Source organism: Equus caballus, chromosome 21 (genome assembly GCF_041296265.1).
Source record: "Equus caballus isolate H_3958 breed thoroughbred chromosome 21, TB-T2T, whole genome shotgun sequence".
Lineage (NCBI taxonomy): Eukaryota > Metazoa > Chordata > Mammalia > Perissodactyla > Equidae > Equus > Equus caballus.
Window position 1 is genome coordinate 31,127,133 of NC_091704.1, and position 27,445 is coordinate 31,154,577.

The following is a 27,445-nucleotide window of genomic DNA, read 5'->3' on the forward strand; positions in this document are numbered from 1 at the left end:
AATGTCTCACTCATTTATTTACTCAATTGCTTAATAAATATTTCTGGAGCACCTACTGTGTATCTGGCACGGGGGGTAAAAAAATTAACAACATAGGTCCCTTCTAGAACCCCTACAATTGTATGTTGTATGTGTAAGTGTGTATGTTAGTATACATTTTTCTAAGGAAGGAGTCCACAACTTTCCTCAATTCTTCAATGAAGATCGGTGACTATCCTCAAAAGGTCAAGAACCACAACTCTAGGGAACTGTGCACACTCTCCCTGCCTGTGGTTAGCAGTAAAATTCAGAAGTGGTGTGTTCTGCCCTTTACATTACAAAGAAGACTACGGGTAATTCCAAATGTCAGCTGAAACCATGATTACACTTGCTTCCTTTAGACTTCTCTCTCATTTATAATACAGGACCAGCATTGTGCTCCTTTTAGAGTTTTTCCACATGAATGAGTATATTTCCCGTTGCCATTTATTTCTTTCACTGAACTTCCTGCTTTTTTCTTGGACCATATGAGACCACATTTAAAGCTATAGCACTTCGAGGGGGCCAGCCCCATCTGTGGCCAAGTGGTTAAGTTCACGTGCTCCACTTCCACCGCCCAGAGTTTCGCGGGTTCGGATCCTGGGTGCAGACATGGCTCATCAGGCCATGTTGAGGCAGCGTCCCACAAGCCACAACTAGAAGGACCCACAACTAAAAAATATACAACTATGTACTGGGGGGATTTGAAGAGAAAAAGCAAAAAAAAAAAAAAGAAGATTGTCAACAGTTGTTAGCTCAGGTGCCAATCTTAAAAAAAAAAGATGCTATGGGAATTTGAAATCATAAAGCCTCCATATTTGACCCACATAACCAAAGCAGGAAAGATTTGAAACACTGGGCACATGAAGTAAACTAAGTTCAAATTTTGCTCCCATTTCTCAGGTCGCCTGTTAGCTGGTGGTGGCCTCCAGTGGGCCATTGCCCTCATTACCCTCCCCCATCTGCTCAAGAGACCCCAGTGTGTGTCTCTATGTGGGCTAACACTGAGTAGAGCCCTGCCCCCATACAATCTCCCTCGATGGCATCTCAGTCACTTAGAGGCATGTTCTTGCTCTATCTCTCTGGGCCTCATCTCCCTTTCAGTCGTCAACTCTGCCAGGAGTTTAGTCAGCAATCTTTTCCTCACTCTCTCTCTTCCTCAGAAAGCCTGTCCATGCCTAGGGCTTCAACTATCATTCTACTCTGAAGATTCTCAGTTCAATAACTCCAGCTCTGATCTCTCTCTTGAACACTAGACTCACATTTCCAGCTCTACTAGGCTTATTCCCATATTGCACAGACACTTCAAACTGAAACTGAATCCTTGGTCTCTCCTTCCCATCAAACTCCCATCCTCCCAGTAGCCAAAGCCAAAGACCTCCATGTGGTCCATGAACACTCCTTCCTCCTCAGGTCTCACTTCTCTGTTGCCTCCTTTCTGTCCTCACTGGGCAGGTCAGGGTCCCAGAAGGAAACAGCTCACTCAGATGGTAGTAAGTGAGGAGAGATTCATAAAGAGGCTGTTTACACACAACAGCAAGTTGTCATTTGAGCATCTGGAACTAAAATGTCATGGGAGGGAGTGGTTATTGAGACATAGCAAATACAATATCTCAAGGAAAGGGCCCAGGACAGAAACTGTAGCCTTTAATGGAAAAAACAAACTGTGGCCCAGCAGGTAGAGAACTGAAGGATAAATACTCTGACCTCTCTTTCTTACCACATTGTCTCCTGTCAGTGCCACTCATTGGCCAAACCCAATGAAGCCAAAGGGCAAGCGAGCCCATTTGAAGCAATTGATCCATCCTAAAGGGTGGAGAGCTGGATGGAAAAAGATGGAGAATAAACCTGGAAGAACAAATGGAGACAATTTAGCACACCTACCATCTCTTCCTTAGATTCACCTCCCACCATCACTCACCTGAACAGTTCCATATCTGCTTTTCTACTTTCAGCCTTTTTCTTCTCCAATCTATTCTCACATTGCCACCAATCCTCCTTCTACAAATCACAAAGAAATGTATGAACGTAGTTGTTATTACACCAAAGCAATTATGGTCACTGTAAGTTCTTGGGTCATAAACCTTCAATGAGTTCCATTTGTGGTAAAGAAGAAACTCCTTGGGCTAACACTTACTGCTTGAACAACCACTCCCCATCCTTCCTCCCCCCCGACTCCCTGACCTTTCCTCTTCAGCATATATAGGATCTACTGCAATCACACTGGAATATTAATAATCCCCCCAATACACCATAGAGATTCATTCTGTCCCCCCCTTGGTCACACTCTTCCTTTTTGGTGAAATACTTCTTTCTTCTTCAATCGCCTCCTCATCCCTTCTAACTGCAGAATTTCTACTTATACTTTCTTGTTCCTCTAGGCCCAACTAAATGTCACCCTCTTTGTTGAGCCTTCTTTCAGAATTGTTCCCTCCATGGTGTCCGTCTAGCACTTTCTTGTTTCTAGGACTGGTGTTACAGTCAGTGTGATGCCCATGTCTTCCCTTCTAGACTACATGCTTAAGGGCAATGTGCCTTATCCATCTACATGTCTCTCAAGACCCAGACAGATCTTTGTGAATCTTAGGTCCTCAAAGAGGTGTTCACTGAATTCAGTCTAATAAACTCATCCATGTCAAGCCAATGGAATTATGGTTTATGGAGTTCTTTCTGTGGCATACCATTTTCAGCTTAACTGAGACTTCTAGGAATGCAATTCCTTAATACCAAGGATATTTTTCTAATGAAAGGAATTCTAGGATAGATATGATGGCGGGTTAGTGAGAGGGGCAAGTATCTACTGCCCCTCAAATCTCACCACTACCCCCTTCCTCCTCTTCCTAGAAAATGTCTTTATTTGGAAGCTTCCTCAGCAGTATTTTTCTATCAGTGCATTTTTCAAGGGAGAGAAGAAAGAAAAGAACTGAACTAATTTAAAACAACTAATAACTAATTTAAAACAACTAATTCATGTTTGTTCATTCAGTCTGTGGTTATGTGACTAAGGAAATTAAACACACACACACACACACATAAACCCTTGGAGCTCTAGAATATAACCTTCAAGCCCCTAGGACTTGAGACTGGTTTGGTCCAGCATGGAATCCTCTTCCTTCCTGTGGTGGCCAAGATCTGTGGTCAACTATTTGAATTTTGTCAAAATACTATATAAATATACTTTAGCCCTAAATATATTCAGAATGCCAAAGGATAATTATAAATGTCATATACCAGTGGATCCAGTTCACAAGGTAAAAGAAGCTTAGAACTGGAAGGGACCGTGTAAGTCATTTAGTCCAACCCCTTAGTTCACAGATGGAAAATTAGTGCACAGGGAGGTTGTCATTTGCCCAAGTATACCCAGTGCCCACGCAGGCACCCAGGCCACATGACTCCCAGTGCTTGATAAGAGGAAGGCTACAAAGCCACATAAGCCCAAAGTAAACAAAGATAAAGCCAAGTTTGCAACATCAACCCCCATTACCCTGGGAGCAAAGACTGACCTGTTTAGAAAACTGGAGTCTTGAAGGGTCACCTAAGTCAAAGTGGCCTTCATGTCCCAGCTCCCAGTGCTTGGTTATAGAGAGGAAGGGGGTTGAATAGAAAGAGAAAAACAGCGCCTCACCAAGGAGTAAATACAAGTAAAGAAAGAAGTGAAAAGACAGGGAAAGGAGGGAGATAATGAGAAAAAGAAAGAGAAGCTAAAGGGGATGGGTGAAATTCTATTCTGTTTGGCTTTGCGTATAGTTCATAACGCTTGCTTTACTCATTTATTTATTTATTCACTGTTCAGCAATATTTACTAAGAGTTACTCTTTGCTAGGCTCCATTGCAGCAGAAAGATTTCCAGTCATAGGTTTGGTAAGGACAAGGCAGAGTTATCCTGGAGACCTTCATCTTGCCAGACAGCTAGAAGCAGAAGCTACACCTTTTCTACACACTAACACAGCAAGAAAAGAAGGTTTTGTTTTTTCATATAAACATTAGAAGACCCGTGAAATGAACTGGTTCAGCAGCTAAGGGTCACCATGCCTCACTGCGCCCCCCGACAACCATTTCTATCTTCCACTTGCTCTCCAGGGGAGTCAGCCCAGGCTTTGGGGTACAGCAGCCTCTGGAGTCAGGCTAAGCAGAAAGCCTGGTCCAAAGGGACTAATCAGGAAGATGGTCCAGACTCTAAACCAGGATATTGGGCACCTCTCTCTCCTGGCTTGCCCCAAACTCTCAATCCTCAAGTGTTCGTGCTGTGTAGACTAGAAGATCTTCCCCTCCAGCTCTATCCCAGCATAATGCATCTGGCTCCAGCTGAACAGATGGGTCACTCTTCTTCTCACGTTGCAAAACCACCCAGCCCTTTAAGAGGGCCATGTGACCTAAAACCCTAGCCTCTGCTTTATATAGTCACCTTCAAAGGGCAAGTGATGCAAACAGACCCCTACTTCCAAGAGAAGGAAGGAGATTGGAGTTCCCTCCAAAAAGAAGCCACCTAGAACTAATACTCCAGACATATGTTAACAAATAACCAACTAGTCCAAAAGCTCCCATTGAGACTCCGTGGAAGGTCACCTAGAATAAAGAGGATCCACAATCAAGATATTGGAATCTCATTTTTTGTCACTCTGCCCATACCAAAATTACTGTACTTAATCCCACTTTCTTCTCAGCAAGGCTTCTTAGGAACTCCTCTTCCTCACAAGGTATAAAGAGAAAATGACTATGACTCAGTATTTCCCAGAAGTTTTCAGAGTACATGAAGGCAACTTTGGGGATTACCCGTGACAAGAACAAAACAAGTACAACAGAAACAGATAAATCCACACTCCTCATCTGGCCACTCAATGCAGAATTCGAGAGCTCCAGTAGAGAATAGGATTTGTTGTTTTTTTGTTTTGTTTTGTTTTTTAATTTTTATTAAGATTACGATAGTTTACAACCTTGTGAAATTTCAGTTGTACGTTATTGTCAGTCATGTTGTGGGTACACCACTTTACCCTTTGTGCCCACCGCCCCACCCCCCCTTCCCCTGGTAACCACCAATCAGTTCTCTTTGTCTACATGTTTAACTTCCCCCTATGAGTGGAGTCATACAGAGTTCGTCTTTCTCTCTCTGGCTTATTTTGCTTAACATAATACCCTCAAGGTCCATCCATGTTGTTGTGAATGGGACAATTTTATCCTTTTTTATGGCTGAGTAGTATTCTATTCTATATATATACAATATCTTCTTTATCCAATCATCAGTTGATGGGTACTTAGGTTGCTTCCACGTCTTGGCTATTGTAAATAATGCTGCAATGAACATAGGGGTGCATGGGACTTTTGGAATTGCTGATTTCAAGCTCTTTGGATAAATACCCAGTAGTGGGATGCCTGAGTCATATGGTATTCCTATTTTTAATTTTTTGAGAAATCTCCATACTGTTTTCCATAGTGGCTGCACCAGTTTGCATTCCCACCAACAGTGTATGAGGGTTCCTTTTTCTCCACAACCTCGCCAACATTTGTCACTTTTTGTTTTGTTTATTTTTGCCATTCTAACAGGTGCAAGGTGATATCTTAGTGTAGTTTTTATTTGCATTTCCCTGATGATTAGTGATGATGAGCATCTTTTCATGTGTCTATTGGCCATCTGTATATCTTCTTTGGAGAAATGTCTATTCATGTCCGCTGCCCATTTTTTGATCGGGTTGTTTGATTTTTTTGTTGTTGAGTTGTGTGAGTTCTCTATATATTGTGGAGATTAACCCTTTGTCAGATATATAACTTGTAAATATTTTTTCCCAGTTAGTGGGTTGTTTTTTTGTTTCAATCCTGTTTTCCCTTGCCTTGAAGAAGCTCTTTAGTCTGATGAAGTCCCATTTGTTTATTCTTTCTATTGTTTCCCTTCTCTGAGAAGACATTGTGTCCAAAAAGATCCTTTTGATACTGACGTCAAAGTGTGTACTGCCTATATTTTCTTCTAGAAGCTTTATGGTTTCAGGTCTAATCTTTAGGTCTTTGATCCATTTTGAGTTTATTTTGGTGAATAGTGAGAAAGAATGGTCAATTTTCATTCTTTTACATGTGGCTTTCCAGTTTTCCCAGCACCATTTGTTGAAGAGACTTTCTTTTCTCCATTGTAGGCCCTGAGCTCCTTTGTCGAAGATTAGCTGTCCATAGATGTGTGGTTTTATTTCTGGGCTTTCTATCCTGTTCCATTGATCTGTGCACCTGTTTTTGTACCAGTACCATGCTGTTTTGATTACTGTAGCTTTGTAGTATGCTTTGAAGTCAGGGATTGTGATGCCTGCAGCTTTGTTGTTTTTTCTCAGGATTGCTTTAGCAATTCGGGGTCTTTTGTTGCCCCATGTGAATTTTTGGGTTCTTTGTTCTATTTCTGTAAAGAATGTCATTGGGATTCTGATTGGGATGGCGTTGAATCTGTAGATTACTTTAGGTAGTATGGACATTTTAACTATGTTTATTCTTCCAATCCATGTGCATGGAATGTCTTTCCGTCTCTTTATGTCGTCATCAATTTCCTTCAGGAAAGTCTTGTAGCTTTCGTTGTATAGGTTTTTCACTTACCTTGGTTAAATTTACCCCAAGTTATTTCATTCTTTTTGTTGCAATTGTGAATGGGATTGAGTTCTTGAGTTCTTTTTCTGTTAGTTCATTGTTAGAGTATAGAAATGCTACTGATTTATGTATGTTGATTTTATACCCTGCAACTTTGCTGTAGTTGTTGATTATTTCTAATAGTTTTCCAATGGATTCTTTGGGGTTTTCTATATATAAGATCATGTTGTCTGCAAACAGCAAGAGCTTCATTGCTTATTTGGATTCCTTTTATTTCTTTTTCCTGCTGAATTGCTCTGGCCAAAACCTCCAGTACTATGTTGAATAAGAGTGGTGAGAGTGGGCACCCTTGTCTTGTTCCTGTTCTCAGAGGGATGGCTTTCAGTTTTTGCCCATTGAGTATGATGTTGGCTGTGGGTTTGTCATATATGGCCTTTATTATGTTGAGGTCTTTCCTTCTATACCCATTTTATTGAGAGTTTTTGTCATAAACGGGTGTTGGATCTTGTCGAATGCTTTCTCTGCAACTATTGAGATGATCATGTGGTTTTTGTTTCTCATTTTGTTAATGTAGTATATCACATTGATTGACTTGTGGATGTTGAACCATCCCTGTATCCCTGGTATAAATCCCACTTGATCATGGTGTATAATCTTTTTAACGTATTGCTGCATTCAGTTTGCTAAAATTTTGTTGAAGATTTTTGCATCTATGTTCATCAGTGATAATGGCCTGTAGTTTTCCTTCTTTGTGTTGTCCTTGTCTGGTTTTGGGATCAGGGTGATGTTGGCTTCATAGAATGTGTTAGGGAGTGCTCCATCTTCCTCAATTTTCTGGAATAATTTGAGAAGCATAGGTATTAATCTTTGAATGTTTGGTAGAATTCTCCAGAGAAACCATCTGGTCCTGGACTTTTATTTTTGGGGAGGTTTTTGATTACTGTTTCGATGTCTTTACTTGTTATTGGTCTATTCAGATTCTCTATTTCTTCCTGCTTCAGTTTTGGGAGGTTGTAAGAGTCTAAGAATTTATCCATTTCTTGTAGGTTGTCCAATTTGTTGGCATGTAGTTTTTCATAGTATTCTCTTATGATCTTTTGTATTTTTGTAGTATCCAGTGTGATTTCTCCTCTCTCATTTCTAATTTTATTTATTTGAGTCTTCTCTCTTTTTTTCTTAGTGAGACTGGCTAAGGGTTTGTCAATTTTGTTTATTTTTTCAAAGAACCAACTCTTTGTTTCATTGATCTTTTCTACTATCATTTTGTTTCAGTTTCATTTATTTCTGCTCTAATTTTTATTATTTCCCTCCTTCTACTGACTTTGGGCTTTGTTTGTTCTTCTTTTTCTAATTCTGTTAGGTGTCATTTGAGATTACTTATCTGAGATTTTTCTTGTTTATTGAGGTGAGCCTGTATTGCAATGAATTTCCCTCTTAGGACCACTTTTGCTGCGTCCCAAATGAGTTGGTGTGGCATGCTTTCATTTTCATTTGTCTCCAGATAATATTTGATTTCTTCTTTAATTTCTTCAGTGATCCATTGTTTCTTCAGTAGCATGTTGTTTAGTCTCCACATTTTTGCCCCGTCCCAGGTTTATTCTTGTAGTTGATTTCTAGTTTCATAGCATAATGGTTGGAAAAGATGCTTGATATTATTTCAACGCTCTTGAATTTGTTGAGGCTTGCTTTGTTTCCCAAGATATGGTCTATCCTTGAGAATGTTCCATGCACACTTGAGAAGAATGTGTAACCTGCTGGTTTTGGATGGAGTGTTCTAAATATATCTATTAAGTCCATCTGGTCTAGTTTTTCATTTAATTCTATAATTTCCTTGTTGACTTTCTGTCTGGATAATCTGTCCATTGGTGTTAGTGGGGTGTTGAGGTCCCCTACTATTATTGCATTGTTGTTGATATCTCATTTTAGTTTTGTTAATAGTTGCTTTAATACTTTGGTGCTCCTCTGTTGGGTGCATGTATATTTATAAGTGTTATGTCTTCTTAGTGGAGTGTCCCTTTTATCATTATAAACTGCCCCTCTTTGTCTCTCTTTATCTGTTTTGCTTTGAAGTCTACTTTGTCTGATATAAGTATAGTGACACCTGCTTTCTTATGTTCGTTATTAGCTTCAAGTATTGTCTTCCAACCCTTCACCCTGAGTCTGTGTTTGTCTTTGGGGCTGAGGTGTGTTTCCTGGAGGCAGCATATTGTTGGGTCTCGTTCTTTGATCCATCCTGCTACTCTGTGTCTTTTGATTGGAGAGTTCAGTCCATTTACATTTAGAGTGATTATTGAAACGTGGAGGCCTAATGCTGCCATTCTATCACTTGCATTTCCTTTGTTTCTCATCCCATGATTTTTGGACTACCAATTCAGGTAGGTAGTTTTCTATATTGGCTTTCTTCTTATTTGTAATTTGTGTCTTTATTCTTGATATTTGTTTAGTGGCTACCATGTGGTTTGCATAAAACATCTCATAGATGAGATAGTCCATTTTCTGATAACCTCTTATTTCCTTTAATTAAGCCATTCCATCCCTTTCCTCTTCCCCTTCTAGGTTGTTATTGTCAGATTTTTTTTTTCCTTCTTGTGTTGTGAGTTTGTGGTTAAAATGACAAGATTATATTTATTCTTGGTGTTTCCTTTCCTTTTATCTTTAATATTATACTTAGCCTTTGCTAACCTGTTCTGATGGAGAGCTGCAACTTTCTGATTTTGTCTTTCTACTTATTTCCTTTGCTGTGGGTTTTGTAACTCCTTTCCTTTGTTTGTTTTTTCAGGGATGAGTGTCTTCCTGAGCATTTCTTGTAGAGGAGGTATTGTGGCGATGAACTCCTTTAACTTTTGTTTATCTGGGAAAGTTTCTATTTCTCCGTCATATTTGAAGGATATTTTCACTGGATAGGGTATTCTTGGCTACAAGTTTTTGTCCTTCAGAGTTCTGAATATATCATTCCACTTGCTTCTAGCCTGTAAGGTATCTGCTGAGAAATCTGCTGACAGCTTTATGGGGGTTCTTTTATAGGTTATTTTCTTCTGCCTTGCTGTCCTTAGTATTTTCTCTTTGTCATTGACTTTTGCAAGCTTCGCTACTATATGCCTTGGGGTTGGTCTTCTTACATTGATAAAGTTTGGAGATCTATTAGCTTCTGTCACCTGGAGTTCCATCTCTCTCCCCAGGTTTGGGAATTTCTCAGCCATTATTTTATTTGAACAGGCTTTCTGCCCCCTTCTTCTCTTCGCCCTCTTGGATACCTATAATCCTTATGTTGCATCTCCTAATTGAGTCAGATATTTCTCAGAGAGTTTCTTCATTTCTTTTTAGTCTTAGTTCTCTCTCCTCCTCTATCTGCAGCATTTCTATATTCCTATCTTACAAATTGCTAATTCTGTCTTCCATATTATCAACCCTACTGTTCCAAGAGTCCAGATTTTTCTTAATCTCTTCCATTGTGTTCTTCATCTCCAACATTTCTGATTGGTTCTTCTTTATAGTATCAAGCTCTTTTGTGACACAGCTCCTGAACTCATTGAGTTGTCTATCTGTATTCTCTTTCATCTCATTGAGTTCTTTAATGATGGCTATTTTGAATTCATTGTCATTTAGGTTATAGATTTCAGTGTCTTTGGGATTTTTTTTATGGGTACGTGTCATTTTCCTTCTGTTCTGGAGATTTAATATATTTTTTCACAGTGCTTGATGGTGTGGACTTGTGCCTCCACATATAGATAGAGTTTAGTTACTGCTTCCCCTTGCTTCTACTGGGGCAGGCGAGGGGAGCAGCAGAGCAGCAGCTGTGTAGTCTGCACTGACCAGGATCCCTGTCAGCTGTTGCTGACCAGACCTGGGCCCCTCCTCGTGATCACAGTGGTCCTGTGGGGTCTCTCGTCAGCTGTGGGGACAGTCGCAAGGGGGCCTTCAGGTTGCTGGTGCCTGCTGTCACAAACCAGCTAGACATGCTCCCTCCTTAGGGTCTGCAGTGGTGTTATGGGCTTTCACAGTGGCCAAGAGCAGGTTCACCTAGACTTGCAGCTCTGCCACCGTCAGGGCCCTCAAGACCTCATTTGTCCACTATGGGCCACAGCAGAGCTATGGGTATCTACTGCAGTCTGTGGCTAGCTCACCCAGCTGTGCTGCTTCTGCCCCAGGGCCTTCCAGCTTTGTGATTGCCAGGTGGGGTCTCTCTGCTAATGCCGAGTAGGGGCTTTCCCTGCGGTTGCTGTGGGGCCATGGATATTCCCCCTGGACCATGGAGCACATTCACTGGGACTCCAACCTGCCGCTGCCCACTCACACAGTCTCTCTGGGTCTCCCTTGCCCCCTCAGGGCTACAGCAGGACTTTGAGTGTTAGAGGCGGCTGGCTGGTGGGTTGCTGCTCACGCTGGGCTCCTTTTGCCCCAGGGCCTCCCAGCATTCTGAATGCTGGTTGGGGCCTCTCTGCTAATGCTGAGTAGAGGCTTTCCCTGCAGCTGCCGTGGGACCATGGATTTTCCCACTGGGGTACGGAGCAATCGCGGGGGACTTAGGTAGGGCTGTAGTCACCTGTTTCTACCATCACGCCACTGATGTGCGCAGATGCCCGCCCTTGGTGCTGTGATGATGCTATTAGTGTGTCAACCAGTAGAAAGTCACTTGCAGATACTAGGCTGTCCAGGGGTCAGAGAGTTTTCGCTTATCTCCACCTCCTCCCAGGGAGAAGTCCGTCCACCTTCCAGTGTATAGCAGCGCGGGTCTCTCTGGCATCCTGAGATGCTGTGTGGATATCCTTAGTTGACCGGTGAATGTCCAATTAGTTGTAGTTCAAAGGGGGAGAGATAGAGAAAACTGCTCACTCCACCATGTTGCTGACGTCACTCTGTAAGAATAGGATTTGTAATGTTCTTACTTCCCATATTAATGATATTCCCACCAAACGAAAACCACTCTCCATTCTTCCTAAGGGCCCTTCTGGGCAGCATCTCATTTCTTCTCTCTGGTGCTTCTTGGTCTCTGTGACCCTCCCTGGCCTCCCAGGCCTGGATCCTGCCTTTGGCTGACACTCAGCCCAGCTTGCCAAGAAGGGAATGCTGTTACCAAGAGACCACTGAGCTGGGGCCTCAGCTTGCAAACTAGTGCGCTCTAGAGCTCTCTCAAATTCTTGTGGGAGTAGACCATGGCAACCCCCCAGGAGAGGCTTTTAAAGCACCTAATGTTTTAACTCTAAAGGTCTCAGTTGGCAAGACACACACCATTGCTACTGATGTTGCTGGTCTAAACGGCAGTTTTCACATTCATTCCCCAGTATGAACATGCAGGATCAACAAATAGACCATTCCTTTTATCAGAGACAGATTGGTGTAGTGGTGAAATGCAAAGACTCTGCAGACGGTCAGTCCTGACTCTGCCACTTCTTGGCTATGATCTTGGGCAAGCTACTTAATCCCTCTGTGCCTCCCTCTTTTCCTCTACAATATGGGGATGATAAGCACACCCACTTCCTGGGACTGTTCTCAGAATTTAATGAGTTAGTACATCGAAATGCTTAGAATGATGCTAGCCACAGAACATTCACTCAGCAGATGTAGCTATCACCATTATTCCTGGGAGAATCTTCTTAGAAAGGAAAATAAGATACAATGATAATGTTACAATTGAGGGCCAGGTATAGAGGCAAAGGAATTGTCTGGAAAATTCAGGACAAAGGGCATTTTGGAGGGAAAGTGTAAGGGGTGGGAGTGTCTTCATTTATCCAGAGAAGCTGTGTCATTCTCCAGCTCCCAAGGTAACTGCTCCGTTGGACTGGCTGGTCGGGATCCAGAAGAGGCAGGCTCAGGGGTCCTGGGCAGCAGCTCCTATCTCGGTTTGCCACTTCCAAAATGGTCCCCCTGAGGCTCAAGTGAGGAGAGGAAGAGAGAGAGTGAGGAGAGGGGTTTTGCTTTTTCCATTTGTGCTTGATGCTCCTTCTTCCCACAGAGGGAGAACCAAGACAGGGCATTTTGCCCTTTGAATAACCTTGGCAACCTGAATTTCTTTACTCTTCCAGGAAACTGTAAATAAATTCATTGAGCTGACACTCTTTTTGCTTCTGCTTTTCTTCTCAAATGGCTAGTGCTTTTTAAAAGGGAGGGAGTCTGTTGATTGCTTCAAATGTGTTTTAGCCCCCTTCAAAATATGTGTAAGTAACACCAGGTGAAAGAATCTTGGAAAAGTTGATAAAGCAGGCATGAAAGCTTAGATGTGTTTAGTGTGGCCAACTTCTACTGACAGGCATGCCATAGAACTTAACCAATTGATCCAGATTATTTAAAAGTCATTGTTAGACAAGAGAAGGATAGAGAGAGGAAGGGGAGGTAAGAGGGAAGGTAAGAAGAAAAGAAGGAAAAAGGTTGTAGCAGGCCTGCTTTATGAGCAAGCAACCAGTAGTGGTACAGAGGGTCCCATGCTCAGAAGAGAGCCCTGTTCTTGGGGTATAATGCTCCATGGCTGCCATCCAGAAATTCTCAATAATTGTATCTTTGAGTTTGTGTTTTGTAAATGACGTCTGTTAGGACACTGGAGCCTCAGCTCACACAGTCCCACCTCCCTGCCTCCCTGGGACAGACTCTCTGCACCCTGGCAGAGGCCTGGGCCCAGACTGGGAAAGGGTCAGGATCGAGCATGTACTAAATTGCAAGAAGGGGCCCTGGGAACCTGTGAGAGTTTGTGTTCAAGGTGAGAATCCCCAGCCTAAGGGAGCACAACACTAAATAACAAATAAAAATCACCATGACATGTCGAGAGAGATACCACAGAAAAAAGGAATAAATTCTTTCCCTGTCATATGAACAGGGGGCTCCACATTTTCATTTTGCCCTGGACCCCACAAATTAGGTAGCTGGCCCTGGTTTTAGCATTTAACACCCACTCAACATTCTTCCGGGGCTCAAAGTTGAGAACTTCAAATGCCCCTGGCCCTTGGTCCCACAAGAGGTTTCAGGACTGGCGTCAGCTGCTGTCCCCTGATACAGTAGGAGCACACTCGAGGGCTCACTGTGCAAGCGTTCATTGTGAATCCAGTGGCAGGCTGAGTAATGAGATATCCGGAGAGCCGTACGTGCAAACAGACAGCAGGGAGGGAAAGGAAGAGGGAAAGGGAAAGCTAGCAGGTGCTGTTCCACAGAACTGTGAAAACTGACTCAGAGGTTCTAGGACAGCCCTGGGCTCAAACAACTAGAGACAACACAGTGGGAAGCATACCAACAGGAAGTTTGATATGGGAAAATTTATTATGAAGTGACTTTTGAACAGCATTTGGAGTATATCAGAATTGCAGCTTTTTAAAAATCCAGCTCTCTCCTCTTTCCCAGGGTCCCTGAGCCTGGCACATGGCCCAGCTGCTGGTTCCCGGAATGACAGGGTCTCTCTTATTTCCTTACTCTGCTCGTCAAGCCTCCTAGGGACCTCCTTTCTGCCCATAAGACCGTGTTCGTGGAGTTATAAGGTCTCTCTATGGACAAGTTGAGAAAATTAAAATGCTAATGAATTATTTGGATTGTTTTCTAATCTTTCCACAGATAGCAGGAGAAATCTGAAAGATAAGGCTTTCCATTGTATAATATAAAGGCAGAATTTTTTTTATGGGCCATTGAAGACTGATTGTCATCTTAAGTCCAAATATTTATGCAGCATTTCTTGATTTTTCAGTCCAATGAAAGGTATTCAACACCAATAATATGCTTCGTATTTACTTATTCATACACGCTGAAGAGATGTAGGACACTCTCAGGGAGGAGCTGGTGGCTTTTAAGGCTGGGACAGGTTACCAAAAAGAGTGTAAAATAGCCTCCCTTCAAAGATAAGATAAAAAGCTTATTATAGGGGCCAGCCTGGTGACATAGCAGTTAAGTTTGTGCACTCCGCTTCTGCGGCCCGGGTTCGCTGATTGGGATGCCGGGTGCAGACATGGCACCACTTATCAAGCCATGCTGTGGTAGGCGTCCCACATACAAAGTAGAGGAAGATGGGCACGGATGTTAGCTCAGGGCCAGTCTTCCTCAAAAAAAAAAAAAAGGCTTATTGTAGACCTGTACAGATGGACCCAACTTAGATGATTGCCTGAAGTTCTTTCCTTCTCATACTTTTTTATCTCTTTATTGATCAGCTACTTCATTATGACCCATTTCCTTTCACAAAGAATTTTCTGTGATTAAATTGAAAGCAATTTATAGCAATATGAGCATTATTGGATCATTTTAGTTGCCACACCACCGGTCAGTACTCATCATAGTCATTTTGTTAACGTTAAAATGAACTCTGCCAGTTTCTCAGCAAGAGAGGAAACAGAACAAACAGACTTAATGAGCAAGTTGTTGTCTAGGTGGCTCATGCGTCCTGCTGGCTCTGATGTCAGTCAATTCTACCTGTATTTCATAGAAGTCCTCCTTAGTTCGCTAATTATAGAAGACAATTTAGCTCTTATGGAAGACAGAAATCCCTGCAGGCACTTGAGACAAGTGGAAATTTGTTGGAGTATTTCTAGAGAATGTATTTTCTTTTCTTTCTTTCTTTTTTTTTTTTTTTTTTTTGCATCGTTCTACTTTGTATTTTTATCTTAGCATGCATAGACAGGGAAGAGCACTGGGTTATACATAATGAGCTTTCTTTGACCCTGTTTTCCAGAGTGGAAATAGAATTCTGTGTTCCATCATTCTGAGCCATCACCAGGGTCCAGCCATAATCAACTACGATGATGAGAGTGGGAAGACATGTGTGCACATCGCCGCGGCAGCAGGTTTCTGTGACATTATTAACGAACTGGCAAGAGTCCCTGAGTGTAACCTGCAGGCTCTGGATGTGGACGACAGGTATCCATGGCAACTCAGAAAGTGGGGGGAACTCCCACATATCTCCTCCAAATGTTAATCTCAAAATAAAGAACATGTTTAAGGAGTTATCCTATATGACTATATCCTTACTGCCAGTAATATTTACACGTGTGCTGTGACAATAAAAACTGCTCTATTTTAGTCAGGGCAGGAAAAATCATTGTTGTAGAGAGACACGCTGTGACTGTGCAGTACTGTCAGATTTTCCACTTTTTGCTAAACATCCCCAGGGTTCTCAGAAGGCTTTCTGTGTATCAGCTTCCTGCTATATGCACTTATGTTCTTAACAGTAAGTCTTATTTTTTTCTTCATTCCTGGATTATGTCACAAAGTCAACAAGTTCTTGTTATCCAGACAAAAGCATAACAGAGGCTTTGTATTCAGAACTAGATGTGACCTTATCGATTTGTTTGGTTTTTTTCAATCATTAAAGATGTATTGGCATAGAAAAGGAAGCTGGGTCCAGAAAGGTGAAGAGACTTACCTCAGAGGGAGTTGGCAACTAAAGGAAGATTTGTACCCTTTTCTTCCAAACATCAAGCTTTTCACATATCATGCCCTTCATCCATAATAAACTTTGAGAGCTTTTTAATTCCAATGCTTATCTAACCTTTGCTTGGGTTAGGCATTGACTCAATGGAAATGTAGGCCTAATATAACAACAAAGACTAATGAGAATAGGTATAAGCCTTGTACACCATGTATGGTCTTTTCACCCTCTTCTATTGAAGTACAAAATTAGCCATCCACTTCTCACGATTTTAGATACCCCAAGAAGCATCTCCTACTCCCTGATGCCTGAAGTCATTGTAACACATGGGAAAAAATTCTTGGGTTCCACACAAGTTTCAGAAGCTGGAGACAGTTAATGATAACTTTCATTAAAATGGAAGTGTGTCATTGAAAGCAGACCTTTTCCAAAGAACAGATGTTGTTACCCGACCAGGTAAGACAGTAGAAGGACTTCGGTTACATGAGGAGAAAAGGTAAATGATCCAAAAAGAGAAGAAAGGAACACATTTAAGAAAGGAAGCCTGGAGAAAAGTTTGCCTGCTTCAGAATACTTCTAGAACCAGCTCTGAATAGAATATTTCTCATTTTGTATTATCACACACTTAGCAAAGAAAATCCAGTTCCCCAGGCCTCAGGGGAGAAAGACCCAAGGGGAGAAAAAAAGTGCAAAAGATAGGATCTTATGAGGGTTCACAGGGAAGCAAAGTCTCACAGAAAGTCTAGTTCCTGCTCCAAAGCTCAACCCGTATGTTTCAGGCATGGAGCAAATCCCGCCCTCTATTTTGTTTCATATTTTCTGCATTATGCAACTGTACCTTCATGTTGAGACTATAAGCTTGTGTTTATAGTAGAATTTTTCAAAATTTTCATAGATTTTAGTGCTTTAAGCATTTACAATAATTGTGACTTACCTTTTCTTCTTCTTTTTCCGAGTGGAGAGAAAGGGAAGAAAAATAAGGCAATGCTAAAAAAAAAAAAAAAGAGAGAGAGAGAGAGGGAAAATATGGGGGCACTCATCATCCTCCTAGATATTACAACACTTCGTAAATCTGTGGTATTTAAAACATGGTGGTACAAGCCTAAGATTGATGGCATGGAACATATAACCCAGAAGTAGCTTACACAGCTTAAATGTCTCAAATTTCATCAGTTAGGAGGACACACTTTCTTTTAATACCCAACTCATTTGTCTTCAGGAAGGACAGTCTTTTATCAAGTTCTCCTCCCGAAATATTTCTGAGAATTCTCTAGGGAATATTTACATGTTCATAAATCATTCCTCGGCTACTGATACCTCAACCAACACTGCATTCTGGTACCCATCATCTCCTGACATCCAGAGATCACCTCCTCAGACCATTGCTCATCTCTGATGAATTCTTCCGGCTCATGGGTCGTGACCCTCCAGCCCTCACTGTGATAGCTGAGACCAGTCTGCTGTGTTTGCAGGAAAATCCTGAGCTTAAAGATAAGAAAAGAACTACAGCTTCAGTAACTGGAAACTGGATTCTACAGATTGCCCACAAAGGCTCCATGTGTGTTATTAAAAGTTATCTATATGCTCTCCTTGCTCCTTGGCAAGATAATTTAAGTTTTCTCCCTGTTCTTCTGGACCTGTTTTTCCATGTTGATGGTCAGAAGAACTAAAACAGTCTTAGCAATCGTTGTAAAGAAGTATTTCACCATGCTCCAAAATGAATTGTCACGTGTTAGTAACCCTGACTAGATTGATGTCCAACCCTCCATCTACTTAATTTATTGGCAATTTATTTTCTCAACAGGAGGCCATAATCTGGCTGGTGCTTCATCTTGTTTCATAATAAATATTGTCTGGCAAGGCCTCTCTCATGTGGGATGGAATAAATCATATCTGCCACATATTCAAAGAAGCAATATGATTGATCACTAGATTGAAAAAAATATATGGTCCTATTAAGTGTTCTCAAATTGCTGCGTATGGCATAACATGAGGAGGAGAAGGTTGGATTGACAGAGGACACAATCTAGGCATGGGGACTCTGGCCATATCGTGCACATGGCTCCACTCCAAATACTAAGGCCCAAGCTCCTTCACAGATAGCCCCAACTGAGCCCTTCTCTGTCCATTCCACAGGTGGCCTCCATGTCTGAGAGACCACTTGGCTCTCTCAGGAATGCCCTTCTTCCTAGGGTTCAGGCCTCAGCAAGAGGCCAAGAAGAGGCCCTCCATGTCCTCTTTTCCTACGCCAGTGTTGATCCTATGGAAGAGCCATTCCCTTCAAGGGAAACCCCATTTATAGGTATGTCATCTTGCCCTGCGCCCCTCCTTAACTTCCTCTGGTCCCATTGCCTAAACACATCATGCAGACATCCCCGCCTCCCACTTCCCAGCAGCTCTGCCAAGGAAGCAAAGTTCTGGGCCCCTTGGCTCTTGCGTCGAGTGGTCTTCTCTGCTCCTTTATCACCACTTATCTTGTCTGCCTTGACAGCTGAGAGGGGCCCCTTTCTACTGTTGGCGGACTACTTTGCTCCAAATCTGCTCTCGGTTCTGGGCTTGGCTTTCTTCGGAGACAGAAAAACACTATTTCTCTTACCTGCTCTGCTACATCACTGCCCTGAGGTTGAGCACGATGTCAGCTGCCTCATTAAACGGGGAAAGAGGAAGGACAGAAAAATATGCATATAGGTCAGGATTTCAAAATATGGCCCTGCCACGTTAATAAATGGTGTCGAGAAAGTTGGCTATGTAATCGGAAAAACAGTCCCCTTGGCTCCACAGCTCACCACACACTTCAAAATACACATACAGACACATGTGCATGCAGGGGTTTTTTCTGATGCAAATAAATCTAGAAGAAAACACTGGTTTTCTTTTTATTTCATTCAGTAAAACTTACTTTTTGGGGGTGTACAATTATATGAGTTTTAACACGTGCGTAGATTTATGTAACCACCACAAACAAGATTCAGAACAATTCTATCAACTCCGGTGTCAACTCAGGTTGTCCCTTTGTAGTCCAGTACTTTCCCATCTCTAAGATCTGGCAACCACTGATTAGTTCTCTTCTCTACAGTTTTGCCTTTTCCAGAATGCCATGGAAATGGAAATATGCAGTGTGTAATCTTTTGAGGCTGAATTATTTCACTTAGCAGAGTGCATTTGAGATCCGTCTCTGTTGTTCCACATATCAGTAGCCTGTTCTTTTTTATTGCTGAGTAGTATTCCACTGTATGGATGAACCACAGTTTGTTTATTCATTCACCTTTTGAAGGGCATTGGGTTGTTTCCAATTTTGGGGTGATTATGAATAATGCTACTATAAACATTCATGTACAGTTTTTTGTGTGAACATAAGTTTTCATTTTTCTAGTTAAACATCTAGAAGTGAGATTGCTTGGTCATATGGTAAGTATGTGTTTAACTATAGAAGGAACTGATAAACTGTTTTCCAGAGTGGCTGATACCATTTTGCATTCCCACCAGCCATGTATGAAAGTTCTAGTTGCTCCTTATCCTCAGTGGCATTTGATATTGCTAGGATTTTTGCTTTGTTTTGTTTTTTAGTCTTGGCCACTTTGATAGGTATGTAGTGCTATCTTAGTGTGGTTTCAATTTGCTTTCCCCTGATGACAAATGTTATTGAGCACCTTTTCATGTGCTTATTTACTAGTCATACATCTTCTTTGATGAAGTGTATGTTCTGAGCTTGTGCCAATTTTTTTAGTTGGCTTGATTTTCTTATTGTTCTATTTTGAAAGATTTTACATACTCTGAACATAAGGCCTTTGTTTGATATGCAATTTGCAAATATTTTCTCCCAGTCTCTGGTGATTTTTTTTCCTCCATTTTCATAAGAAAATACTGATTTTACAGTGTAATAAAGATTTAAATACTGATGAATATTTATCTACCCTCTGGCTGATGAAGAACTTTGTAAGCATAAAATCATGAAAGAAACAAAAAATGAAGTGGGAATTAAATGAGATTATTTTTTTTAATTTTATGGAAAATCACTAAAAATTAAAAGTCAAGTAACAAATGAGAGAAAATGTTTGTGTAAACATAACCTATAAAAGATTGATACCTTTAATATATAAAGAGCTCTATAGATTAGTAAGAAAAATTATCAGTCTAGTAGAAAAATGGAGAAAGTACACTTTATTAAGAGTCATTTCAATAAGGAAACTCAAATGTCAAACAAATATATATTTCAAAAGTTCAACCTCACTATTAATTAAAGAAATGCAAAAGATAGCAACACCGAAGTGTCATTTTGACTGCCACTTGGCAAAGACTTTTAAAGATGGTAATGACACTCAATATTAGGAAAGGAATAGGGACATAGCTGGTAGGAGGATGAATGGAGTCAATCGTCTTAGAAGGTGGTTTGGCACTATGTATAAAGAACCTAAAATTTTTCATACCTTTTACCACCACTTCCTCTTCTAGAAAATTCTCAGAAAGACCAGAGAAAGCGAAAGGGCAGAGAATACTCAGAGCTAGAGGAAAGACCCCTCCACATGTACACCATCACCCTCAAGCCCCATTTAGTCTATACTCTTTCCATGCTATAAATAGCAACAAGTTTTCCCTGCCATGACCTGACTTTGAGCAGGAGCTGTTGCCAGCTAAGCAGCCTGTACCATTCATGTGCTCAGACTTGTGTTGTTCCCACATGGTCCCCCAGGACACCCCTGCACTGGGCCGCAGCTGCAGGGAAGGCAGACTGTGTGCAGTCACTGCTGGAGTTGGGCATCGACAGCAACCTGCGCGACATCAATGAGAGCACGCCCCTGGCCTACGCCCTGTACTGCGGCCACACGGCCTGTGTCAAACTCCTCTCCCAAGAGAGCAGGTGAGCGCACCAGGAGGCACTCATTTTTTTCTTCCTCTCAGAGATTTATAAAATTGGGTGAAATTTTTTTAATTGCTGATGTGCAAAACCAGCAATAACTTAATAATTGTGTTTGCCATTATTTAACACGTAGTAATGTGTTCTCAACTCTGTGGAGCAAAATGATAGCAGTAGCCTGAATCCATCAGCCTAACAGTTACTGGATTTTAATCCTTCTTTCCTTTTTCTCCCTTTCCCCTTTCCTTTATACCATGTTCTCTTAATCTTCTTTTTGCCTAAACCAGCAGTTCTCAAACTTTTTCTTCTCAGGACTCTTGCACACTCTCGAAAATTATTGAGGACCCCAAACTCCTTTTGTTCATGTGAGTTACACCCATCAATATTTACGGCATTAGAAACTAAAACTAAGAAATTTTTAATAAAATATTTTAGTTATTCATTTAAATTAATAATAAACCCATTACGTTTACATGTTAACATAAATACTATATTTTTAGTTAAAAATAACCTATTCTTCAAAACCGAAAGGAAATTTAAGGAGAAGAGCAGCATTGTTCTACATTGTTTGCAAATCTCTTTGATATCTTAATAGAAGCTTAATAGAATACAGCTGGATTCCCACCTCTGCTTCTGCGTTCAATCTATTGTAATATGTTGTGCTGATTGAAGTATATGAAAACAATCTGGCCTCACATAAATATGTAGTTGAAAAGGGAATATTTCAATAGCCTTTTCAGAAAATTGTGATACTTTTCCTTTGATATTACACCAAACTTAACAAGTAGTAGTTTCCTAAAGGTTAGTTACAATGTGAACTCTGTCACCATATCAATGAAATATTTGGACTCTGTTACATTAAAATTCATTAGTCAATCTTGCACTTTAAATAGGTCTTATATCCATGCATGATTTTGTAACATCTTGCTTTGCTCATTAGGAAAATATTGGTTCAGTTAGTCATGAGTATCTTCCAAATGACGCATTTCATTATACAATATCAAAAAATCACATTTGTTGATATCACCACTGATCTTATCAGAAAAACCTTTGTGTATCAGGAAGCTGTCAAGCTGACAGTGTGCATATGAGCTTTGTAAAATTCAAATTTTTTTTAAATTTTTTTTTTCCCTTTTTCTCCCCAAAGCCCCCCAGTACATAGTTGTATATTCTTTGTTGTGGGTCCTTCTAGTTGTGGCCTGTGGGACACTGCCTCAGCGTGGTTCAATGAGCAGTGCCATGTCCGCGCCCAGGATTCGAACCAACGAAACACTGGGCCGCCTGCAGCGGAGCGCATGAACTTAACCACTCGGCCACGGGGCCAGCCCCTATAAAATTCTAATTTTTACTTGAAAGCTAAACTTTTGTCATTGGCAACAATTACTGTCAATTGTTTACCTTGAAATGACAGGCTCACTTAGTTCATTTTTGAGAAAATTTCTTCAAATTCCTAACTCCAAATAACCATAGTCTGTCTGTAAGTCATAAAAATGGTGTTCTGTGAAAAAAAGTATCTAGTTCAGCTGGCACAAGTGGTTTACCTCAAGACAACCATCATAATTCAGTATGTAGTAGAATTGCTTATGAGTACTTCCTATTTTGTAAAAAAAAATGTGTATTTGAGGCTCAATATTTAATAAAGTTAACATTGGACATTATTAAGTCAAATGACAATTTTTTAATGCAAGTCCATTGATGCTACTGCCTTGATTGGTGCTAGTTTCACCCACTATCTGTATTGCACACGTTGGTACAAAAGGCAGCTCAGCAAAAAAGATGAATAACATCCTGGTAATTATTATGAACATAGTTTTAACCTCATGAAACCCCTGAAAGACTGTCAGGGACCCTGCCCCTGGGATTTAGTGGACCACACTTTAGACCCACTGGCCTAAATCACAACCTATAACAAGAGCAGAAGATAGAGTGTAGAAGATGCTGAAGCAGCATGAATTAGCATAGGGGCGTATTCTGTGTAGAGAAACGTGACAGAATGTTCGAGATCCCCAGGGGTTCTGTCTGGTAGTATTAGGAGTTCAGAAGCTCTGTTGAATATTTCAAAAAGCCTATTGGAAGGTGAAAGAAGGAAGATAAAAATACATCGTAGGAATAAAGATTCAATTATGCACTGTGTGACCTGCAGAGAAAACATTCATTATATGAAACCAAAATAAGTGGTGATGTTTTTCAAATTACAGAGTACAATATCTCACGCCAAAGAGTAATGCTGCAGTCTGGCTTTTAGGGCATACACATGGGTCAGGTTTCATCATTAACTCATACCACAGAAAGCATTAAGTCAATTGTGGCCTCAAAAGAGAATAACAGAATTTTCCAAGGAACAAAAACAGATTAGTGCCTCAGGGAAACTCTCCACAAAAGAAGAGCCAGCCGGACAACTGCTGACCTTTCTTGCTTTAGAATTTGCCTGCCCATTGGGCATCGCTCACTTCTCTTCGGCAGCCACACCCGACCTCTGGCATACACACTTCCTCTTCTGCAGCTCGAGCCCAGACAAAAGCTTCTTTCCTTGACTTCCTTTAGTATACTATTTTTAAAATATTTTTCAATAGAAAATTTAGTAAAAACTGAAAAGGAAACAACGAACACACAAGAAGCCTAAAGTGGCAGGCTTCCTGAGGTGGATAATGTCAGCGCTCTGCCCGGGGCTCCTGGGATCCCTTTCAGAGAAAGCCTCAAGCCACACTCCCCCACCTCTGCAACCTCCACCATTTCTACTGAACTCAACCCTTGGCCTTCATCTCTTTTGCTTAAAGTTTACATTCCTACTGATTGTCCTTAAGAAGTCAGAATAGTAATGCTTTAAGCTACTTTCAGCTTGGTTTATCCCCTGCTGAAAACATTATCTAGGGGTAAATTTTGAAAGAACGGTTCCTGAGGAAGCAAGAGGAATCCGGCTAAGAAATGTTCTTATTGGGCTGAGACGGACCATGGCAAGGAAGGGGATTGCCAAGGGTGTAGCGAGTTCTTGCACATCACCTTTGACTTGAGATGGCTTTGGGGTGTCTTTGGATGATCTAAGACAACTTGCTCAAGCAGATGGAGTAGAGGGAAGTATTTTGTTGGGTTCATGGTGCTGTCTCCACTTCCTATGCTCACATAGCATCCTTGTTATTTTATATTCCCACAGAACAGAGTCTGCTCAACCCCTTCCTTCCGAGAACGGTAGACCCCAGAAGAAGGAGGGTCGGTTCAGCATGCTCAACCAAATCTTCTGCAAGAACAAAAAAGAAGAGCAGAGAGCCTATCAGAAGGATCATAGCAGGGACCGACTCAGTGGGGAGCACACCTTCGAAGTTGATGACATCATCACCACCTTTGACAGCATCGTGGATACCAACTGCCAAGAACGGCCTGGTAATCAGGTGGCTATGGTCGACTTTAAGAAGAGGACCTCAGAGAATTCAAAATATCTCTTGCCAGAAAAGAAGCCTTTGGCTCGGAAAGGGCTTCCACCAATCAGAACGCAGAGTCTCCCACCCATCACCATGGGCAATAACTTCCTAACAACCTCCCAGGGGGCCACTTCCCATGTCGGCCTGAGCTCTGGTACTCATCATATGGCCCAGCAATCTCAGAAAAGTCGAAGTGAGCAGGATTTATTGAATAACAGAACTGGCTGCCAGGCATTGCCAGATAACCCCTGGAAAGGTGATTCTAATCAGGTGCTCTACAAAACTGGGACTGTGTCTTCTTCTGATAAGCTGCTAGACAGATTGCTCGCCAGCAGGTCCAGTCACCAGGAGGTCTCAGGGCCACCACACCTTCCTTATCTACATAATCCATCATCAGGTAATGTTCTTGCTTCCTTCTTCCTCTTTCCTGGCAGGCTCCAGACAGGAAATGTCTCTGGCTGGCCTTGTGGCCTGGCATAGTGGTAATGTTCGGTGCATCTGCTTCAGCAGCCTGAATTCGCAGGTTCGGATCAGATGTTAGCTCGGGACTAATATTCTTCAAGCTAAAAAAGAGGAAGATTGACAATAAATATTAGATCAGGGCTAATCTTCCTCAGGAAAAAAAGTCTCATACAGTTCTGGGTTGGGACCTGGAGTGACAATAGCCTGGATGACAGGGCCAGAACAAAATGGGCCCCCTTTTTTCCTTGAATCCACTGGATTCAAGATTTCCGGGCTATGGACGCATTCTGCTTTTTCATCCTGAGAGCAATCATCAAGTAAAAGTATGTGCCTTATCTTCCCAGAAAATATGTGTGATAACTGGCAGATTAGAGCAGAAATATTACTTTTTCCACTAGCAAGGATTCTTAACCAGGAGTGCGTGGCAATATTACCTATGAAGGGTTGATTTGTCTGTTTTATTGTTTGTTCTTAAATCAGGTGTTCAATCTCCACTCCAGACCTACCAAAGCAAAATCTTGGTGAGGGAGGAGGGAAAATGGCAATGCCTTCTATCTACGTGTAGGAAGAGAAGACAACCAAGCATTTAGGATTCAAGTCTCCACACACACCAAAGGGCTACATGGCAACTCTCCTTCCTGCCTCTTCCCCCAGCTATCCAGTGCCCCTCATCCAAAGCTACCAATGGCATTGATTTTTTGTTTATCCTTCCAAAAATACTTTATACACATATCTATACATGAAATATGTATACATATGTATATATAGTCCCCTTTTAGATAGATGTATCACACTAAAGAATTTATATGTTTATACACATACAAGCAATATATATCTATTTCTCCCCTTTTAAAATAAATGCATCGCCCTGAAAAATTTATTTTTATTTTTTTAAATGGTGCACAAGTGATTCTGATGCACACCAGAGACTGGAAACCATTGTTCTAAAGCAGAGGCTACAAAACAGCCTTCCAAAATAAGTTCATTACTGCGTCTCTTGCTTTATTTTTAAGTGAATTAATTGCTAATATTTAAAAATCATAAAGTTTTACCCAAAAATATAAAATTCCAGCTTCTCTGGAGAAATTGAAAAGTTTGGCACCACAGGACCCAAATGCCACTTGGCAATAACTGCCCGGATCTGAGTGACCATTATCCCCTTGGACACCACGTAGACATCACTATCCCCCATCCAGCCCAGTCCATACCACTCTCTAACATCTCTCCGTGGAGTGTCAGTTCTTTATCAATGTGTTGTTGTTTTCCTTATGCTAGGGTTAAGAGGAAAAAATGATACATTTCTTGAACTCATATTTCTGCCAAAAGTAGAAGAATGAAAGACGAAGAGGGCTATGTGTATTTTAAGAAGTGGAGGAGGGCCATATATCTTTGGAAATAGGAAACATTCTGTCCTGTTTAATATGCAGCACGAGTCTGGCTCTCCTCACTCTCTCATGTGTGCCTGGTGTCTCAAGCCTGTGAGGTAGAGTATGGCTTCCCTCCATATTCATATGCATTTAAGCACAGGATAAATATGGATAAGCACATGAAGGCTATTTCCTAGTGCTTGAGAAAAACTCCACTCAAGATTTTACTTCCTCCACAAAACACTGAACCATTTCGTTGGCGGCATGGGTAATGTTTTCACTTTTGTTCCGCGGAAGGATAAGGAAGGAAAGATATTGGTCTGCCATCTTTTGTCACTTTAGTGGCCTCCAGGGCCTTGACCCAGTCTGCTTTCTGGAGTTAGTCCTGTCCTGGCTAATACCCTCTCTTTTGAAAATCTTTTGAAATTTTTGAAAGTCTTGTTTTTTTCTGTTCCCAAGACAACCATTGGCTGTATTTCTGTTATCAGTTAGGATTGGGTTCAGCTGCCTGTAGCAGAAATCCAAAGTAAGAGAGGTTTAAGCAATGTAGAAGTTTATTGCTCTCATATGAAAGAAGTCGGAAGTAGCTGGTTCCCGGGTGCTTGGTGGCCCCATGATCACCCAAGAGCCAGGTTCCTCCCATCTGTGTGCTTCACAGCTTAACATATGGCTTCCATCCTTCAGGTTATTTCACAGTCCATAATGGCTGACAGAGCAGGAGAAAGGAAGTGGAGAGAGGGAATGAGATGAATGGCTCTCAGCTGAATCAGCTCTCATTAAGAAGTCATCTCCCATAAGTCCCGTATGTCTGCTTACATCTCATGGGCCAAAACTTTAGTCACATGGTCATGACTATCTGCAAGGGAGCCTGAGCATTGTACTCTTTTATCTGGGCACATGGCTGTCCCTCCAAAATTGGATTTTTGTTTCTAAGAGAGAGGAGAGAAGAGATATTGGATAGAGAGCTAGTAGATTCTGTCACATGAGCCACCTAAAACTTCCTATATTATTTGAAATAAAAGGAAATTCAATAAAATTGGTTTGAAGATTTGCTTCACTTTTCCAGTGAAAAGTAACTTGAAAGGTCCTGGGGGGGGGCAGAAAAGCAGAAACAAAATTCTCCATGGGGAAACTTAAATAATCAGCTGTGTCTTTATCAAAGCATTTATTTTTTTTGGCCAATGTTCTTGAGTGCTGATAATAACTAGGAGCCATTCTAGGCAACTGAGTCATGATAAGATAACTCCCCCAAGAATCTTCAGCCTATAAAGGAGCTTTAAGGGATATGGATTTGCTAAAATGATTGTGCAACTGACTTTGCATTGATTTTCTTCTCAGGTTTAGATACAAGATCATAGGGTTTTTCAATGGAAAGCACCTTAGTCATTCACTCATTTATTAAATGATTATTGAGTGTCTGTCATCCTAATTTATC

General features: G+C 41.3%; 1 protein-coding gene across 1 annotated transcript in view; it reads left to right on the forward strand.

Annotated features, from left to right (window-relative positions):
* Nucleotides 1-27,445, forward strand: part of ANKRD55 (ankyrin repeat domain 55) — a 96,560-nt gene that overhangs the window by 60,864 nt on the left and 8,251 nt on the right. Inside the window, exons 8-10 of the mRNA XM_070246824.1 lie at nucleotides 15,215-15,399; nucleotides 20,601-20,768; nucleotides 23,917-24,578. Coding sequence (XP_070102925.1) covers nucleotides 15,215-15,399; nucleotides 20,601-20,768; nucleotides 23,917-24,578 — 1,015 coding nt within the window. The remainder of the gene's footprint in view (nucleotides 1-15,214; nucleotides 15,400-20,600; nucleotides 20,769-23,916; nucleotides 24,579-27,445) is intronic.